Source organism: Myxine glutinosa, chromosome 10, assembly GCF_964187855.1.
Source record: "Myxine glutinosa chromosome 10, kmMyxGlut1.1, whole genome shotgun sequence".
NCBI classification, from domain to species: Eukaryota; Metazoa; Chordata; class Myxini; order Myxiniformes; family Myxinidae; genus Myxine; species Myxine glutinosa.
In genome coordinates this window covers 16792894-16814378 of record NC_136270.1, presented here as the reverse complement: position 1 = coordinate 16814378, position 21485 = coordinate 16792894, and the positions used below count along the sequence as shown (strand labels likewise).

Sequence of the window (21485 nt, the reverse complement as noted above, 5' to 3'; positions counted from 1 at the left end):
TCCCAGCGAAAAGAGATCGATCATGCCGTGCCAGCGCGTGGGCTATTATCAGGCTTGGTCATGCCCTTCCAAATGTTCAGAGCCTCCCATTGGTTGGGGCTTGTCGCATTGGTGTCGACGTGTTGTCCCACCCCCTTACTGGTCACGTGGGCCTGTAATTCTGGCCACGCCTCTCTGTACATCATAATGGCCCCGCCTCCCTGTACATCCGGTGTTATGGCTCCTCCCAGCGACATGAAGGCTTCACATCCTGCCGAAACCTCAACGCGTATTGGCTTTGATTGCTACACAATGGGAAGGGCTAATCTGTACATTCAATAGGAAATAACTAACTAATGCAGGCTACATGTTGTCGTTCAATTTAACTATAGGGAGTTTGCCTTTATGGCACAACTACAACAATACCATACAGCATCAGGGTGGATTTAACACCATACACTGTGGGTGGATTTAATACCATACTCTGAGGGTGGATTTAATACCATACACTGAGGTTGTATTTAATACCATGCACTGCGAGGGTGGATATAAAAACATGCACCACGAGGATGGATTTAATACCATACAGCGTCAGGGTGGATTTAACACCATACACTACTGGTGGATTTAATACCATACACTGTGAGGGTGGATTTAATACCATACACTGTGTGGGTGGATTTAATACCACTGGTACCATACATTTAATACCATACATAAATTAATTAATACCATACATTTAACGCGCGCGCTAACCAACACCAAGTGTATTGAAGGAGAAGAGTTGGCCGCTACATATACGCGGGCGCAGCCAGATGCGCCGATAACGAATATAGCGCATCTCAGCCACGGAAATGAACAAGGCTGAGTAACCGCCAGCCGCGCTAAAGTCCGCCCTCTACCCTTTCGCCCCGATCATCCCTTTGTTCGAGAGACGCGCTACGAGTCCTTGCCTTCACCTGCCACCATCTTCGCGGGACGTGCCGGGGCCCTGGAGAGCCGGACGGAGGCCGTCTCTGGACGACGACATCGACGCGTGGGGAACACCTGCCCATCTGCAATACCCCGTGTGAGTGTGAGATGGGCCCGTTGTCCCAGGGATAAGTTAAGACTGTTTAAGTATTGCTCTGTGTCTCTTCGTCCTTGAACTGTATATACGTGTGGGAATAATTAAACCCTTGTTATTTCTTTCTGGTTCAATCGTTCCTGTGGTTTCCTCCATTGACTAAGCGTGGCACGAATAAGATCGCTCCAATCGGGTTCCACTAGTTAAGACTGCGCAGGCCACGTGTACGCAATCCGCTCGGCGTACTAACACCACACGTGGTTCATGCGAGGCTTGTTTCCTCGCTCCCAGGGCAGCGCGGGGACTTAGGTACGAGCGAAAAGTAGTCCCGAAACCCTACACCGCGTGTGTCCGGGAGGGACGTAATAAGTCTCGGTTCCGCCAAGGCCCAGTAAAGACAAGGGGATTAATTCCCCCTTGATAAGGGGAAAAAGGCCGGCGTAGAGAACCGCAACAATTGGTGTCAGGAGTGTGGGATTGGACCCGGAGTGCGCTTCAAGCACTTGAATTGCGAGTGGACGAAATTTAGTTTTAAAAATCCAAAATTAAATTCGTGCCATGGCTAGCCAAAGCGATCGAATGCCGGTGGTGGTAGAAGAGGAGGTAGATAACGAGGAATTAATGACTCAGGACCCACGGGCAGAATTGGAAGAAGAGGAGGACATTGATGAGGGGCCGGCAGTAGGGGTAGAAAATTGCGGCGCCTCGCACGTGGCGGCGGAAGCAGAGCCCGCGGTGCCAGCGAGTTTGGACATGCCGCTGCTCGTGGCGCAAATGATGGCATACATGGACAAAATGGGTGGGCAAATGGCTAATCAAATGAAAGTAGAGGGGGACAAATGAAGGGCAGAAATGAAAGAATTGGGGGACAAAACCACCCGGGAATTGAAAGTGGTGAAAAATGCATTGGAAAACAAAATGGGTGACCAATTGAAAGAATTGGGGGACGAATACATCCGGGGAATAAAAGAAATGGGGGAGAACATTGGGCACATGTTGAGTGAATAGGTCGCATTGGTACGCGACGAGGTAACGCGGTGCGAGGAACGCGTGGAGAGCGGGGTAGAGCAGAGCGCGGCCGGGTTGACCAGGGATAATGAAATCGCGACACGGGGTGTAAAAGAGCCGACGGCCGTCGAATTGGAAAAATAAATTTTATGCGCACCGGCGGTCGTCGAGGAAATAGAAGAAATAAAAGAAATAGTTGAAATTGGGGCCGAAGAGACGGCAGAGAAAGTAAATGAATTGCGGGAGGAAAAATTGGAATGTACTCAAAGTCTGCATTTGCACCGTGATGTCGGGCTTGCTAACCCCAATAAAGGTTTGCAGGTGCGGTTGCCGGAGAAGAAGGTCCCTAAGGTGAGTAGGAGTGTGAATGGCGGGAAAAGATTTTTGGCGCGCTTGGGATCGAGACGGAGCCCGGGCGCTCGTGGAAGGTCCTTTGTACGGTGTACGAGAGCGAATGGAGTGCGTGTGCGAGAGAAGTGTACACCGGAGTGCGAGTGTATGTGGGAAGAGTGTGTCAGAGAGCAGTGTGAAACAGAGTGTGCGATGGCCGAGGAGAGTGAGAAAGAATGCACACCAGAGCGTGTTGTAGAGAGTGTGCAGGAGTGCACACCAGAGCGCATGGTTGGGTGTGTACCAGAAGAGTGCACACCCATGGATGTTACGGAGTATGTAATAAAAGAGTGTACATGAGGGTGTGCGATGGCCGATTGTGTTACGGAGTGTGTAACAGGGAAGTGTGCGGTAAAGGAGTGTGTGGAGGAAAAGTGTGTAATGGAGTGTGTGAAGGGTATGAGTGTGCCTAGGTGTGCAGGTGCGAGTACAGTGTGCGAGAAAGAATGCACACCGGACCGTGTGCAGAGAGAGCATGCGGTAACAAATGTATGGAGTGTATGGGAGGCGCTGCAGCGCCGCGGTGTACGAGTGTGGAGTGGGTCGCGTGTGGGGAGAACGCGGCTCGAGTATCGACGCAGACCGGGGGAGCGTTTAGCATGATGTATAGCCGACACGAGCCCTCGGTGAGCTGTGTGCTTTGTGTGCAGCGGGGACCCGCGGGCATCGTTGCCGCAGCGGTCTCACAAGGACCGGCATGCACGGTTCGCACCACGCCCCGCCCTGTATGGTCGGTGCCGCGCCTTGGCGGGAAAGGTGATCGGCATGGTTCAAGGGGGGGGGGGGTAGGAGAGTTCGGAGCCGTGCCCCCTGGCGGCTGCGGTGCTTTGGCCGTGGGCGGTTGGGCCATCGTGCATGGGACCGCAAGGCCTCGCGCATGGATGGCGCCTTGAACCTTGGCCCAACCAAGCCTCCTCCCCTGGATCGAAAATGCCGGACGGACCCAACCAGCAGTAGACCAACCACCCGCATGCATCACTCGGCTTTTCGAAGCCGAGCTGTGATGATGATGTATTTCCACACGGAGAGGCTCAAGTGCAGTGGACGGATAGTAATAGTGTTGGCGAATGGTACCCTGTGTGTAGGAATGGAAGTTTCACCATTCCTCACTTTGGGACTCATGAGCATTCGTTTAGGGGGATGGCAGTGAAATGCACATGGAGGGACCAGTGATGGTTACCTCCATGGGGCACCAAAACTAGCCGAGGGCGGGCTAGGATAATTGTTAGGGAATCAGCAGACAGTAGGGACAAGATTTAAGTAGTGACTTTTGTACAGGTAGAGGGGACGTAGTTAGATTAGGTGGATGATAATGACGTGGAAGTGCTCAGTGTAAGGGAAGACGGGGAAGCACGAGTTTTAGGGGAAGTAGTCAGCTAGATGATGCTGTGTGTGTGAGGATGGTATTGAGCAAATGAGGAATTGGTCGAGAATCACTGTGTGTGTGAGGATGGTATTGAGCAAATGAGGAATTGGTCGAGAATCACTGTGTGTGTGTAGTAGTGTGTGAGGAATTGTGTATTGAGACAGATGGAGTTGTGTTGGAGTGTATGGGAAAAGGTGTAAGAGCACAAAAGGTGTGCAAGAGAAGGGGTGTGCAAGATATTTGGTGTGTGAGAATATTTGGTGTGGAATGCTTGGTGTGGAATGGAAGGTGTGGAATGCATGGTGCGAAGGAGTGAATGGGGGGAGATGGATCCCTTCACGAATACCCGGGGTGGGTAGTTTAAAGCCAGGTAGAGGGCTTAGGTAAATTGTTTGGATATTGACACCTGTGGTGCGGGAAGTGGCAAGAAGTGCTTTGGTTGGGTGCATGAGTCAGTGAATGGCTGGGCGTGTGGCTTTGTTGGTGCGTATGGTTATTGGAGCACTCCGCCACTGGTAGTTTGTCGGCCAGGTGAGGCCACAGGTAGGCTCTGGGATCCAGTTATGGTTGTGAGTAGTTGTTCAATGGGGCCCAAGGATCCAGGAGAGGGGCCCGGGTAGCCCAATGCCAGAGAGGGCATCAGAGGAGTAGAGTGCCAGGAGGGGTCTTCCCTGGTTTAGGTAGTCGCAGGAGCAGGTAAGCTCGGGTGGCGACTTCAGTGGCGGAGGTGCGCAGGTAGGTAGACCTGCTAGTGGAGCCACACGACCCAGCCCCGAAATTGTGCAAAGGCACAGATTGAAAAATTGGGGAGTGAGACCCAAATTCATGGGCACCGCAGAGTGATCAATGGGAATTGGTTTTTAGAACCACATAGTTTAATGATGCCAATTGGCAGGGTATGACCCCGGGTAGTTTAACTGAGTTAATGTCATTAGTTTAGTTAGGAATTGAGAAATCCCTTCGCGCCATCCACATCCATTCACCGAGGATGACAAAGCTCCACACCAGCACCAAGTCTTTGTAAATGATTTGAGTGAGTAAGACGCATCACGACGTAGAGTGACAATGTGTTTGTTCCATTCCTTCCTTCCTGGGAGGGATTGGGAGATGAATTTGGAGTAGAGGGGGATATGGGAGACAGGACGTAGTGACGAATTTGTAAATATAAGGAAGGGCTAGGGTACTGTAGTGTAAGCCGACGTTGGGGGGTACGGACAGTTCGGGACGAGTCTGCTCTGCTCGCTCCTCCACGCCCCTCGCGTTGCATTACCTTGTGTTAATGTGTACCTTTACGCCCTTTCTGCTTTGCTGACTGTGCTTTGTCTCTCCCCCCACCCCAGGACCCACTTTGGAGGAGTTGTGCAGCAACATCGAACTGTGCAGATGCACCTTGCTGCACCCCTGCTGCACTTTGCTACACCTGTGCAGCTGAACTGCATGGCACTTTGCTGCCGTACCCTTTGTATTTGTTATAACTTTGCTGCACATGTGCAGCACTTGCTGCCACAGACACTTTGCTGCACATTACCACAGTACACATTATGGACCACAGGTTTTGTGGCCTTACACTTTGCTGCAAACTCACCTTGCATCTTCGGACCACGTGTTTTGAGTGGCATCAATGTCACGCAGTTGGACCACATAGGGTTGGCCCTGCTGGCAAATCCAATAAAACGAACACGTTTTGTACATTTTTATTATTGGTGTGCTAGGAAAGAAGAACTGTAAGTTTTATTGCACACAGAAGATGCAGGAAGACAGAAGATGCCAGACACCAACAGGAAGTGAACTGTGAATTTTTGATGACTGTGTATTTGTGCATTGCTGTGCTTTTCTCCCCTCCAACTTCTTTCCAAAAAGGACAGGTCCTGGGTCATAGACATGTAAATAAGGTTAGGTTTGTGCTTGTATATAAAATGCTGCCCACCGGCTTTATGTTTAGTTTGAAAATAATTCCGCAATTCGGTTAGTTGTGGGCGTGATTCTGTAGTTAGCTACTCAACGCAGTAGGTGGGACATATTTCGTGTTGTAAAACTGTCACATACACGGGTTAGAATAAATGTTAGGGGGAACCACATCTAAGTGTCACACGGAATTAAAAGTTTGTCCCAACTCTTTCTCAAAACCGGTCGTTCCAGTTTTTGTAGGTTCGATTCGGGGACGTGTCTGACGAGGGAGGGGGGCAGTGTTGAGGTTTTGAGTCTGTCAAGTGAGTTTAATAAAGGTTAAAGTCTGTCCCCCATAGTTAGTCACACAAGCAACATGTAGCCTCGCAATAGTATATTCATGTCTTAGTATTTGTGAGCTTAGTTCCCTTCCAGTGTTAATTCTGCGTTGAGTAGGAGCCAGGGAGATAGGCCCTACTTGCCACCAATTTCCCAGCCACCCTAGCCTCGATCCAGTTTGTTAAGCATTGGGTGATCATTGGCCGAGTTAACACGAGGTAGACCGAGGAAGGATCGGGGCGGATTCGAGGCAGAGCGGCAGAAGCGATGACGGTAAGCATGAGCCGCCAATCAGAGCTCGAGGGTGGTGGCGGCGTTGTGGCGTCAGAGGGCGTGGTGAGAAGAGTCTGGTGAGTTCCAGAAGGTTAGGGGGGTGTAGCTATAAGAACCACTGCGCAAAAGCCCTCGACAGGACTTACAGAGGGAACTTCTTGCCGTAAGAGGACTCGCAGAGGAACGGAGGACTCACAGAGGAGAGAGAAAGATAACGGACTTGCTGTGTACGAAAGGACTTACAGAGGGAGCTTGCGGTAACAGGACTAGCGCGTGGAACACTAATAACGACAGGACTCGCAGAGGAGAGAGAGAGAGAGATAAGCGGACTGCTGCCTGATGAACTTGATCATTGCACGAGAACGCGCGCTAACCAACACCAAGTGTATTGAAGGGGAAGAGTTGGCTGCTACATATATGCGGGCGCAGCCAGATGCGCCGATAACGAATATAGCGCATTTCAGCCACGCGAATGAACAAGGCTGAGTAACCGCCAGCCGCGCTAAAGTCCGCCCTCTACCGTTTCGCCCCGATCATCCCTTTGTTCGAGAGACGCGCTACGAGTCCTTGCCTTCGCCTGCCACCATCTTCGCGGGACGTGCCGGGGCCGTGGAGAGCCGGACGGAGACCGTCTCTGGATGACGACATCGACGCGTGGGGAACACCTGCCCATCTGCAATACCCTGTGTGAGTGTGAGATGGGCCCGTTGTCCCAGGGATAAGTTAAGACTGTTTAAGGATTGCTCTGTGTCTCTTCGTCCTTGAACTGTATATACGTGTGGGAATAATTAATCCCTTGTTCTTTCTTTCTGATTCGATCGTTCCTGTGGTTTCCTCCATTGACTAAGCGTGGCACGAATAAGATCACTCCAATCGGGTTCCACTAGTTAAGACTGCGTGGGCCACGTGTACGCAATCCGCTTGGCGTACTAACATCACACGTGGTTCATGCGAGGCTTGTTTCCTCGCTCCCAGGGCAGCGCGGGGACTTAGGTACGAGTGAAAAGTAGTCCCGAAACCCTACGCCGCGTGTGTCCGGGAGGGACGTAATAAGTCTCGGTTCCGCCAAGGCCCAGTAAAGACAAGGGGATTAATCCCCCCTTGATAAGGGGAAGAAGGCCGGCGTAGAGAACCTTAACAATACCATACACTGTGAGGGTGGATTTAATACCATACACCACAAGGGTGGATTTAATGCCATACACTGTGAGGGTGGATTTACTAACATACACTGCGAGGGTGGATTTCACACCATCCACTGAGGGTGGATTTAATACCATACACTCTGAGGGTGGATTTAATGCCATACACTGTGTGGGTGGATTTAATACCATACACTGTGAAGGTGGATTTATAACATACACCGTGAAGGTGGATTTACTAACATACACTGTGAGGGTGGATTTAATAACATACACCATGTGGATGGATTTAATACCATGCACCGCGAGGTTGCATTTAACACCATACACTGAGGGTGGATTTAACACCATACACTGAGGGTAGATTTCATACCATACACTGCGAGGATGGATTTAATACCATACACTGTGAAGGAGGATTTAACACCATACACCGTGAGGGTGGATTTAAAACCATACACTGATGGTGGATTTAATGCCATACACTGCGAGGGTGGATTTAATGACATACACCATGAGGATGGATTTAATACCATACACCGCGTGGGTGGATTTAATACCATACACTGCGAGGGTGGATTTAATAACATACACTGCGATGATGGATTTAATACCATACACAGCAATTGTTGATTTAATACCATACACCGCGATGATGGATTTAATACCATACACTGCGAGGGTGGATTTCATAACTTACACCATAATAATAATAATAATAATAATAATGCATTTATTTTATATAGCGCTTTTCAGGGAGCCCAAAGACGCTTTGACAGAGTGCAAAACATAATGCATAGCAAAACATAAAAACAATTGCAAAAAAAACAAGAATCAAAAGGGAAATATTCAAAGCAAAAAGGAGGGAGAAGGAGATGAGATAGTCAGGGGTTAAATGCTGTGGGTTAAATGTTGAATGCAGTGTTGAACAGGTTGGTCTTGAGTGATGTTTTGAATGTGGTGAGTGAGGAGGAGTCTCTGATGGTGTGACGTAGTGAGTTCCAGAGGGTGGGAGCAGCGATGGAGAAGGCCCTGTCCCCCCAGGATCTGAATTTGGTCCAGATGGGGGTGGGGGGGGGGGGGGGGTCAGGAGGTTGGTACCAGCAGAGCGGAGGTTGCGGTTGGGAGTGTGTCTGGAGAGGAGGTCAGCCAGGTAGGATGGGGCCAGGTTATGGAGGGCTTTGTAGGTCAAGAAGAGGATTTTGTACTGGATTCTCTGGGAGATGGGGAGCCAGTGAAGCTTGTAAAGGACGGGGGTGATGTGGTCACGGGTCCGGGAATGGGTGAGTAGACGGGCAGCGGAGTTCTGAATGTATTGGAATTTATTGGTGATTGTTGAGGGTGAACCATAGAGGAGGCTATTGCAGTAGTCCAGACGGGAGGGGATGAAGGCGTGGATGACCGTTTCTGCAGCCATGGAGGAGAGGGATGGACGGAGACGGGCGATGTTTTTCAGGTGAAAGAAGGCTGTCTTTGTGATCTGTTTAGTGTATTTGTCGAAGGAGAGGGTTTGGTCAAAGATGATGCCAAGATTCCGGATGTGAGGGGAGGTGGATACTGGGATACCGTCGATGTTGAGGGCAAAGTTATTGGTGGATTTTATGAGCGTTTTTGGGCCAATGATGATTATTTCAAATTTATCATAGTTAAGTTTGAGGAAGTTAATTTGAAGCCAGGATTTTATTTCAGTGATGCAGTTTGTCAGGATAGAGTGGGTGGCGGTGGAGATGGACTTGGTGGAGATGAAAAGCTGGATGTCATCGGCGAAGCAGTGGAATTGGAGAGCATGACGGCGGATTAAGTGACCGAGGGGGGACAGGTAAAGGATGAAGAGGAGGGGGCCAAGAACTGAACCTTGGGGGACACCTTGGGGGAGGGGAGCAGTGGGGGATTTGCAGTTATTGATTGAGATGAACTGGCGTCTGTCAGAGAGGTATGATTTAATCCAAGAGAGGGCAGTGCCGGTAATGTTAAAGGTGGTTTCAAGTCGGGTGAGGAGGATGGTGTGATAAGGCGGCGCTGAGGTCGAGGAGGATGAGAATGTTGAGGTTGCCAGCGTCAGAGGAGAGGAGAAGGTCGTTGGTGATTTTGAGGAGAGCAGTTTCAGTACTGTGGTTGGAGCGGAATCCGGATTGGAATGTTTCATACAGGTTATTGGCAGAGAGGTGATGTTTGAGTTGAGCGGCTACAGCGCGTTCCAAAACTTTCGACAGAAGGGGTAGGTTGGAGATGGGTCTGAAGTTGTTTAGGGTGTCAGGGTTTAGTCCAGGTTTTTTCAGAATGGGGGTAACAGCAGCAATTTTGAGGGATGGTGGGACGATGCCTGTAGACAGGGAGGAGTTTATTGTTGCAATGATAAGTGGAGAGAGAGCAGGAAGGGAGGCCTTGACAAAGCTGGAGGGGATGGGGTCAAGAGTGCAGGTGGCAGTTTTCATTCCTATGAGGAGTTCAGAGAGGTCAGTAGAGGAGACTGGGGAGAATTGAGACAGGGGATGGCAGGATAAGGGGGGGCAGGTGGTTTGAGGGGGAGCGGGTGCGGCGGTGGTCAAGCTGTTGTAGATGTTTTCAACTTTGCGTTGGAAGAATGAAAGGAAGGAGATGCTGTTGTTTCCTGTGAATGACTGGGTGGTGGTGTTCAGGGGGCTGAGGAGTTTGTTTATTGTAGAGAAGAGTGCTTTTGGGTTTCCGGAGCCAGAGTGGATAATTTGAGAGTAGTAGGCGGAGCGGGCGCGGGAGAGGGCATCTTTGTAGTGTTGTAGGTGGTCCTTGTAGGCTTGGGAGTGAATTGTGAGACCTGTTTTATTGCGGAGTCTTTCAAGTTGGCGAGCACGAGTTTTCATCAGGCGGACTTAAATGAGGATTGATTTAATACTATACACCACGAGGGTGGATTGAACACCATACACTGAGAGTGGATTTAATACCATACACTACGAGAATGGATTTCATACCATACACTGCGAAGGTCGATTTAATACATTGTACTGCGACGATGGATTTAATACCATGCACCACAAGGATGGATTTAATACCATACACTGAGGGTTGATTTAACACCATATGCTGCGAGGATGGATTTAGCACCATACACTGAGGGTTGATTTAACACCATATGCTGCGACGATGTATTTAATACCTTGCACTGCCACGATGTATTTAATACCTTGCACTGCGACGATGGATTTAACACCATACACTGTAAAGGTGGATTTAACACCATACACTGTAAAGGTGGATTTAACACCATACACTGTAAAGGTGGATTTAACACCATATGCTGCGACGATGTATTTAATACTTTGCACTGCCACGATGTATTTAATACCTTGCACTGCGACGATGGATTTAACACCATACACTGTAAAGGTGGATTTAACACCATACACTGTAAAGGTGGATTTAACACCATATGCTGCCGGATGGATTTAACACCATACACTGTAAAGGTGGATTTAACACCATACACTGAGGGTTGATTTAACACCATATGCTGCGACGATGTATTTGATACCTTGCACTGCGACGATGGATTTAACACCATACACTGTAAAGGTGGATTTAACACCATACACTGTAAAGGTGGATTTAACACCATATGCTGCCGGATGGATTTAACACCATACACTGAGGGTGGATTTAACACCATACACTGTAAAGGTGGATTTAACACCATACACTGTAAAGGTGGATTTAACACCATACACTGAGGGTTGATTTAACACCATATGCTGCGACGATGTATTTAATACCTTGCACTGCCACGATGTATTTAATACCTTGCACTGCGACGATGGATTTAACACCATACACTGTAAAGGTGGATTTAACACCATACACTGTAAAGGTGGATTTAACACCATATGCTGCCGGATGGATTTAACACCATACACTGAGGGTGGATTTAACACCATACACTGTAAAGGTGGATTTAACACCATACACTGTAAAGGTGGATTTAACATCATACACTGAGGGTTGATTTAACACCATATGCTGCGACGATGTATTTAATACCTTGCACTGCGACGATGGATTTAACACCATACACTGTAAAGGTGGATTTAACACCATACTGTAGCGGTTCCTGCTGAATGTACACAATCGCCTTGCACCTGCCAGGACGCGGCCAGGGCGCGATCGCCGTGCCGGGCTCGTCCGGACGGGCCCAGACGCGCCTCTCCTGGGCATGCCCGGACTCGCTGTTCCCAGGCACGCCCGAACCTCCCGGGCACGCCCGGTCTCGCCTTTCCAGGGCTCGCCCAGAGCGCCCGGGCACGCCCAGCCTCGACTTGCCAGGGCTCGCCCAGAGCGTCCGGGCACGCCCAGCCTCGACTTGCCAGGCCGCGTCCAGGACGCCCGGGCATGTCCAGACTCGCCTTTCCAGGACTCGCCCTTGACACCCGGGCATGCCCGGTCTCGGTTTTCCCGGGCAAACGCCCCGGCATAAATGTTGGGCTTGCATAAATATTGTATTGCATAAATGCATAAATTGCATAAATGCACGGCATAAATGCATAAATATATATTGCTGCCCGTTGTCAGAATACGTGAGCTGTTTTGTTTCATTAAAGCAACTTGGACGAATTCCGTCTTTGGTCGCGTCAATTCTTTCGACTTGTGTTGGAGCGAGGCCTTCGCGAGCGCAAAACGGGCCCTCGCCGACGCAACGCTGCTGGCTCACCCGGTGCTCAACGCGCCCATCGCCCTCACTACGGATGCCTCCAACTACGCGGTGGGCGCCGTCCATGAACAATGGGTGGACGGGGTTTTGCAGCCACTCGCTTTTTTCAGCCGGCAACTCCGGCTGAACGAGTTAAAATACAGCACGTTCGACCGCGAGCTGCTCGGTCTATTCCTGGCTGTTCGCCATTTCCGACACCTCCAGGAGGCCGCCCGACGATTTGCCCCCGTGCCAACGTCCCGCCACGGTGGCCCCCAGTCCTACGTCCCCCCGGCGCTTCGCACAGCGGAGTACGTCTTTGTGCGTCATGATGCGCACTGGGGGCCACTCCGGCCGCCGTACGACGGGCCCTTCCGGGTCCTGCGACGGGGCGACAAGTCCTTCGTCATCGACGTCGGCGGCCGGTCGGACCGGATCTCTGTGGACCGCCTCAAACCGGCGCACGTGGACGTCAACCGACCACCACGGTTGGCCCTTCCTCCGCGGCGAGGCCGCCCCCCGTCCACAGTTCCCCCCGCTCGACCACCCACCACCGGATCAGACCCCCCCCCCCCCCCACGACCCTCCAGGGGTCGTTTCGGCCAGGTCATCCGGACCCCCCTTAAATTGACCCTGCCGGTGCAGGTCGATTCTGGAGGGGCATGTGTAGCGGTTCCCGCTGAATGTACACAATCGCCTTGCACCTGCCAGGACGCGGCCAAGGCGCGATCGCCGTGCCGGGCTCGTCCGGACGGGCCCAGACGCGCCACTCCTGGGCATGCCCGGACTCGCTGTTCCCGGGCACGCCCGAACCTCCCGGGCACGCCCGGTCTCGTCTTTCCCGGGCATGCCCGCTCTCGCCTTTCCAGGGCTCGCCCAGAGCGCCCGGGCACGCCCAGCATCGACTTGCCAGGCCGCGTCCAGAACGCCCGGGCATGCCCGCTCTCGCCTTTCCAGGGCTCGCCCAGAGCGCTCGGGCACGCCCAGCCTCGACTTGCCAGGCCGCGTCCAGGACGCCCGGGCATGTCCAGACTCGCCTTTCCAGGACTCGCCCTTGACACCCGGGCATGCCCGGTCTCGGTTTTCCCGGGCAAACGCCCCGGCATAAATGTTGGGCTTGCATAAATATTGTATTGCATAAATGCATAAATTGCATAAATGCATAAATATATATTGCTGCCCGATAAACGGGCTTGTCAGAATACGTGAGCTGTTTTGTTTCATTAAAGCAACTCGGACGAATTCCGTCTTTGGTCGCGTCAATTCTTTCGACTCGCGTTGGAGCGCAGCTCCTTCAATACACTGTAAAGGTGGATTTAACACCATACACTGTAAAGGTGGATTTAACACCATATGCTGCCGGATGGATTTAACACCATACACTGAGGATAGATGTAATACCGTACAAAAAGTAGAGAGGATGTGAAATCTATTAAAACTAATAATTTTTGCATCAGTTGTAAACGTCTTTCTCACTCCTGCAGAGATGGGCGGGGCGAGAAATGCGGCAATCATACTGCCTCTTGGAGCTGCCCATTATTCGCTTATTTGACACGCCCACTGACACGCCCACCCCCACTCTTTTCCACTTTCTCTTGCGAAGGGCATGCGGCACTGGCAGTCATTGGACCAGTGCGGTGTTCGTACACCATGGTGGAACCGGCGCCCGTTCCAGGGCCGAGTTTCTCACAGCTTCCCCTCAAACTTGACCGCAGCGTGAAGCAAGCGTTCTACAACACCGGAGCGCTCATCTTCGTGGCGTTGGCGTGTGGCGCCGCAGCAGCCGTTGCGTGCATCCTCGAAGCCTTCCTGCGGCCGCTGTTGTGGGCGGCTTTGTGCGGCACCTTCCTGCACCCCTTTAAGCGTGCCCTCACGTCGCTGGTGCGAACCTGGCTCTCGGGTGTGCGTACGTCCGGCACGCCTCTGGCCCTCGCCGTCGTGGGTCTGCCCTTCACTTGCCTCAACCTCGGCGCGGAAGCGCTGGCGACTCGCCTGGCTCGGCTCGCTGCTGTGCTCGGGGGTCCCACAGGGGTGCGGGGTTTGGCTCGACGTGCCGCATACCTGTGCGCATTTGCCTTCGCTGCCGCACCTGTCCTATGGTTACTGTGGTGGTTGAGCGGGAGTGAGCGCGCGGCGGCGGTTCTCAGTGCTGTGTGGACGACCTGGGACTCTGTACTTGCTATCCTTCTCGTTCCTCTACTGGTGAGGGGGGTGGGTTAGGGAGGTGGACCTAAGGTAGAGGAGAGTGGGCAGGTGTGGAGGAAATGCAAACAACGTTGGGCATGGGGGATGGGGAGAGAAATGGAGGGGGGAAACAGCGTGGGGGTGGGGGTTGGGGGTGGATAGAGAAACAGCATGGGGGGGGTGGGGGATAGAGAAACAGCGTGGGGGGGGGGGGATAGAGAAACAGCGTGGGGGGTGGGGGATAGAGAAATATTGTGGGGGGGGGGGGGATAGAGAAATAACGTGGGGGTGGGGGATAGAGAAACAGTATGGGGGGGTGGGGGATAGAGAAACAGCTTGGGGGGGGGGCGGGGTGGATAGAGAAACAGCGTTGGGGGGGGTAGAGAAACAGTGTGGGATAGAGAAATAGTGTGGGGGGTGGGTGGGGGATAGAGAAATAACGTGGGGGGGGGGGGTGGATAGAGAAACAGTATGGGGGGTGGGGGATAGAGAAACAGCATGGGGAGGTGCAGGATAGAGAAACAGCTTGGGGGGCAGGGGATAGAGAAACAGCATGGGGGGGGGGTATATAGAGAAATAGCGTGGGGGGGGGGGTGAATAGAGAAACAGCGTGAGGGGGGGGGGATAGAGAAACAGCGTGAGGGGTGGGGGATAGAGAAACAGCGTGAGGGGAGGGGTGGGGGATAGAGAAACAGCATGAGGGGGTGGGGGATAGAGAAATAGCATGGGAGGGTGGGGGACAGAGAAATAGCATGGGGGGTGGGGGATAGAGAAATAGTGGGGGGGGGGGGTATAGAGAAACAGCATGGGGGGGGGGATAGAGAAACAGCATGTTGGGTGGGGGATAGAGAAACAGCGTGGGGGTGGGGGTTTAGAGAAACGGCATGGGGGGTGGGAGATAGAGAAACAGCGTGGTGGTGGGGGTGGATCGAGAAGCACCATGGGGGTTGGGGGATAGACAAACAGCGTCGGGGGGGTGGATAGGGAAACAGCGTGGGGGGGATAGAGAAACAGCGTGGGGGGTGGGGGATAGAGAAACAGCGTGGGGGTGGGGGGGTGGATAGACAAACAGCGTGGGGGGTATGGGGGGATAGAGAAACAGCGTGGGGGGTATGGGGGATAGAGAAACTGTGTGTGGGGGGGGGGGGGATCGAGAAACTGCGTGGGGGGGGGGGGGGGGTGGATAGAGAAATAGCATGGGGGGGTGTGGATAGAGAAATAGCGTGGGGGGGATAGAGAAACAGTGTGGGGGGGGGATAGAGAAAATGTGTGGGGGGGGGCATGGGATAGAGAAACAGCATGGAGGGGGGCAGGGGATAGAGAAACAGCATGGGGGGGGGGGGTTGGGGGATAGAGAAACAGCGTGGGGGGTGGGGGATAGAGAAACAGCGTGGGGGGAGGGTGGGGGATAGAGAAATAGCGTGGGGGGGGGGGGAGAAGGATAGAGAAACATTGTGGGCGTGAAGACGGGGGGGGATAGAAGAACAGCGTGGGGGGTGGGGGATAGAGAAGCAGCGTGGGGGGGGGGGGGAAGGATAGAGAAACATTGTGGGCGTGAAGACGGGGGCATAGAGAAACAGCGTGGGTCTGGGGGGGGGGTGGGGGTTTAGGATAGAGAATCAGTGTGGGTGTGAAGGGGGGGGGATAGCAAAACCTTGGGGGGGGGGGGAGAATAGAGAAACAGCGTGTGGTCGAGGGAAGGGAAGGGAAGGGGAGGGGAGGGGCAGGGTGGGGTGGGGTGGGGGATTGTCGGATCCGGACGTTCAGGAAGTTCTGCCAATGAGAAGGAAGGAAGGGGTGGGGCAGATTTTGCACCATTTAAGTACGTTATAATTAAATGCTCGATCTCATGATCTGTTGGGTTTTCGGAAAGTTCAAGCATACTGGAGGGATATTTTAAGGTCACCTGATTGTCACCGTCTCACACTTTCTGAACACATCTATTTATTTCATTACTTTGTGGCACATCAGCTTGTGTTTGTGCGATGAGGTGACCACAGGTTTTGATGATGTGAAAGCCTTTCTCTACTTGACGACCTTGATCTGTAATTGCAATGGTCATTTGAGTGTGTGCATGTAATGGCAGGTTTCCTGATGCAGCACTTCTGTTGGATGTGTAGGTGTGGAGCACCGTGTGCGGTTACCTCCTGGTGGTTGGATTGTGGTGGCAACCCCAAACGCAGCCCATTCTGAAGAAGCTCTCGTGCTTCATGTGGGCAATTCTGCTTTTGCATCTTGGTAGGTATTTTGTATGTATATAACAAGCAAAGTACTGTCGCGCAAGTCCGGTTAACACCAGAGTCGCGGATGGTCTAAACGGTCTTATTCGGAGGCAACTACCCAAACACGGATTCGGCTATGGCCGCGCGGGATGAAGAAGGAAAATGGAGGCTGCGGAAGCGCTTAACTGCAGCGCGCCGGCGTAGCTCCGTTCCTGTAAGGGGCAAAGAGGGAATATGAATTATTAAAAAGAACACGTTCGTCATGTAAAATGTCCACAAAACGTGTGGTCTTATCTGTCTCGTCGTTGGCTTTGGCCGCCGTCCAACACGCAGCTCCTTTCGTCCCGCGGCACGCCTCGCTCCAAGTTGCAAAGCACCGAGCACCAAGCACCAGTCACCATGAGGTCGACCCTCGTACACGGTCGACAAGCCAACTTGGATCACCGGGACGACTGCCAGGAATCCAACTGGTGCGCAACTGCTCACTCGTGCGTAACTCACTCAGGATCCAACTCACAAACAAACTCAACCAGCAAGCCAGGCCTCTCTCAACTCGACTGCGAACCAACTGGCGTTCGGCGCTCGTTCATCAACTCTCGAACTGCGCACGAACTCAACTCTGCGCACGAGCTCAACTCTGCACACGAACTCACTACACTCTGCGCAACTCCACACGCCGAGTCTCAACTCGCTCGCACCGGAACTCCAACTGAACATCTCTCTCTCTCTGCTGCCCAAAACGAACTCCCTATGGCTCAACTGCCAACTCTGCGAATGCAACTCGTCTCGGGATCCAACTCACAACTCTCCACTCGTGACTCGAACTTCTCACTGCCAGGAATGTCACTCAACTGCCAGTCCTACTCCATCTGCCCGAAATGGCGTCCGGCCCTGTTAATATCCCCGGCCGGTGACGTCAGCATTGGCGCACTGTCCTGCCAATCAGAGCCTCCACCGACTCGCCGGCTCGCTCAGGTCACGCCCACTGCATCACTCTCACTCCCGCTCCTGCTCCTTGGTCACAGCACGTGCTATGCGAGGCGGATAGGCCTCTCGGAGGTGCAAATGGTGGCGGCCGTGTGTGGCGGTGTTCTGGCCTGCTCTCTTCCTAAGTCATGTCAGGGGGAAAGGGCGTCATTAGTGTTGTACTAAGGGAATCCTAACCAAGTGTCTGTGTGGTCTGCAGTGCCATAAGGGACAAAGGTTTGATTACCAGGTGAGACATACAAGGGCTCTACTCATTAACCCCTACACTACCTATCACTCGAATCTCCTTGACAATCATACATCTTCACTGACAAAACACTTACACATGACTTATTACAGGAGGTGTTCCTTACCGCGACATCCCGAAGCATGGTACCTACTCAGATCTACTCTGCTCTGCATATATCACTACCCAAATTCATAACAATATATATATATATATATATATATATATATATATATATATATACAGACTTGGCATTTAATATGGAATATTTTTTTTGTGGGGGTGAACTTACTTTTCAAGATGACTTAGAACCAAAAGTTCATTGGAATTATGTTGAAATTATTCTAGATTTTGTTAATGTGACCTTTAAAAGAAACAAAAACCACATTTGACATTTCGAAGCAAATAAATGGATCCTTGAAAGTGATGTAAACTGATATCGAACTCAATTCACGGACAGTACTGTGTTAAACGTCTGTACGTTTTCCAGAAGTATCTCTTATTTTGCACATTAGGCAAAAAAAATTTCAACAAAAACAAAAGCTAAATTATGACTGGGATTACGGACAGTAAAATTACAGTTCAGTACTTCGTGTAACCCCCACGAGCATTCAGGAGAGCACGTACACGTCGAGGCATGCTGTTCACGAGGTTTGCCAAGGTTTCGACAGGAATCGCTTGCCATGCAGTGACAATAGCCTGCTGCAATTCACGAAAAGAGGTCGGTTGCTGGTCCAAGTTGTCGATTTGACGCGTTAATTCTGCCCACAAGTTCTCTATCGGATTCATATCCGGGGACATGGCAGGCCACTCCATATGCTCTATACCACGGTCAGCAAGAAAGTGTTGGATCATGCGAGCACGATGAGGCCGTGCATTGTCATGTTGGAAGACAAAGTTTCCTCGAAAGGCTGCACGAGCTAATGGAAGCAATGTTTCTTCCAGAATGACCCTGTACTTGAACTGGTTCAGGTTTCCATTCAGAACAACCAGGTCAGTTTTGCCCCCTGCATGAAAAGCAGCCCAAACGGTCACCCCACCACCTCCAGCTTGGACTCTTGGCACTATACAATCTTCGTTGTGGGCTTCATGCACTTGTCTGCGCACTCGGACACGGCCATCTTGACGATAGACCAGAAATCTAGACTCGTCACTGAAGGTCACGTGATTCCGGTGTCCTGGCTGCCATTGACGGTGCTCTCTGGCCCACTGCAATCGGCGCTGGCTGTGTTGTCTGGTCAGGCGTGGCTTTCTCAGGGGACGCCTGGCACGATAGCCTGCTTGAACCAGTCGTTGGTTGACTAGCCTTCTGGATACAGGCACATTTGTCAGTTGCTGCCACTGAGCCCTAAGCCGATTAGCTGACTTGGTACGGCCATTGCAGACTAACCGGTGCATCTCTCCTTGTGGTTCTGCGTGGACGTCCTGGCCTCGGTATTGGAGTAGGGACACCCCTCTGAGCATTTCGTTTCAGGATCTTTGACACCTGACCTTGAGTGATGCCATACTGCCGAGCAATAGCACGCTGTTTCATGCCGTAATTTCGTAAAGCCACCACTCCATGACAAACAGCATTGTCGAGTTGATGGACCATCTCCAGAGGAAGCGGCAATAACTTTTGGAGACGTGCAGCAGTTGTTTTCCACTAATACAGAACGCAACAACCCTTGTATACCTGACTGTGAAGCCAATCATCAAATGCATCTGTCTGTACATTTTGCCACGCCACCTGTGATATAATCCTGTTGCTGACTTCTTGCTGCAACAGACAATCAGTGACATGGTTCTTTTAACAAAGAAAGCACCAAAGTGTAAAAGAAACTCACCAGATTGATATACTGAGTTAAGAAAGTAAACCCAAGTCAAGAAAAAAAAAATATTCCATATTAAATGCCAAGTCTGTATATATATATATATATATATATATATATAATGGTATCTGTAATCTGGTTCTCCAACCTAATGAGCGGACAACATGACGTCATCACCATGCACGTCCGCCTTGCCTGCAAAGTTCCAGAGGAACCATCTAGCAGTGCGTCATTACGGATTATAAATACAGATACTGTCACAAGTGCATGCAAAACTCACAGTTACCGACCTTGTTTCGCCTTTGTTGGGGCTTCATCAGGGCAACGCAGTGAGGCTTTCCATACACTTGTAACTCTGTGACCCTTTCGGTTTTTATATCAGTCACTATGCGACCTTCATATCATCAATGGAGAACCGCCAGCAAGGTGTCCCATACAGCTACTGCTGCACCTTGATGGGAGCTTGCTTATCGCTCCCAGCAAGGTGCAGCAGCAGCTGTATGGGACACCTTGCTGGCGGTTCTCCACTGATGATATGAAGGTCGCATCGTGACTGATATATATTGTTGCGGAAATGGCCCTTAGTGGTTTATTAAATATAGAATTAGTTCAGGTCCCCTCTTAGATGTATGTTTACCATAGATCGTCTGTACTGGGATGGTAGTTTTGTGTCGGAAGGTGTAGCAGGCTGTTTTGTGTGGTGCATTGGTGGTGTACAAGAGACGGTTCCCTTTTAATTACATCTTGACAATCAAACAAGGTGCAAGTTCCATTAAGACCGGCCTCGGTTGCAATGCCATGATCGAGGCAATGGATTGACGTGAGAAAGCGCGATTGAGCGGGCAAAAACGACAAGCGCCGTCAAAAACCGGAAGCGGCGCTTCGAGGGGTCGCTGAGGACGTGCGAGGGAGGAGGTGGAAAAAGACGCATGCGCGGATGGCGTGTGGACAGGCCTTCGCGGCGGGTTCCCGCCGGAGAGCTCTCTCCGCGCGTGGTTGAGCGGGAGAAACGGAAAATCGTGCTGATCGCGTGGCCGATAAGGAGAGCGGGTGGCCGCCATTTCGTGACGCTTGATGCGTGGCCGATAAGAGGGCGGGCCGCCATTTGGCAGACTGCAGGCCCAAGCGGGGCCTTCGAATCCGGCGACATCGGCTTGTTACGAGCTGCATTCGCCCTTTTCACATCTTCACCTCTCGTCCATCAACACCACCAAGTACCCCCCTGTCTTGTATGAATGTTGTCCAGGCCTAAGGTTTATCTCGTTAGGGTCACCCCGCGAAACCCTTAATTGTAGCTCCCTAGATAAGAGCGGGTTATTACTCATAGTTGAATTATAATGTTATCATGAACGCCTTGCTTGTTTTGTGTACCCTAATGTTCCCCCATTAAATCTGGTTGATTCGTATGGAGGTTGCCGCACTGCATTCATCTGTGTCGCATTGAAGAGCAATCCGCTCGATTTGTAATTAAAACCAAGCTGGCTACAGGTTGCGGCAGACTTCGCTCGGTCTCTGACAAACCCAACCTGTAGCGACGGGTGTCTCCCCAACTGGCAAGGCACAGGTGTAATTTGGTATCGCGATAGAGGCGCGTAACCCGAGATCTGTGTCGAACCAGCCGGCGTTGCACCCGTGGGACGGCCGTGCCGGGAGGCGCGACCCGTCACCTACAACACTGGTGTCATGACTCGGATCCCACTCCTGACACCAGTGTTGTAGGTGACGGGTCGCGCCTCCCGGCACGGCCGTCCCACGGGTGCAACGCCGGCTGGTTCGACAGATCTCGGGTTACGCGCCTCTATCGCGATACCAAATTACACCTGTGCCTTGCCAGTTGGGGAGACACCCGTCGCTACAGGTTGGGTTTGTCAGAGACCGAGCGAAGTCTGCCGCAACCTGTAGCCAGCTTGGTTTTAATTACAAATCGAGCGGATTGCTCTTCAAT

At 51.8% G+C, this 21485-nt stretch overlaps 1 protein-coding gene across 2 annotated transcripts in view; it reads left to right on the top strand.

Moving 5' to 3' along the window:
- The first annotated feature begins 13666 nt into the window (after nt 1-13666).
- TMEM245 (transmembrane protein 245) overlaps nt 13667-21485 on the top strand; it is an 83369-nt gene continuing 75550 nt past the window's right edge. The window contains exons 1-2 of one of the 2 annotated variants that reach the window (XM_068126957.2): nt 13667-14312; nt 16415-16532. In XM_068126957.2, coding sequence (XP_067983058.2) covers nt 13761-14312; nt 16415-16532 — 670 coding nt within the window. In that variant the 5' untranslated portion in view covers nt 13667-13760. The remainder of the gene's footprint in view (nt 14313-16414; nt 16533-21485) is intronic. The other variant, XM_068126956.2, reaches the window with a different exon arrangement.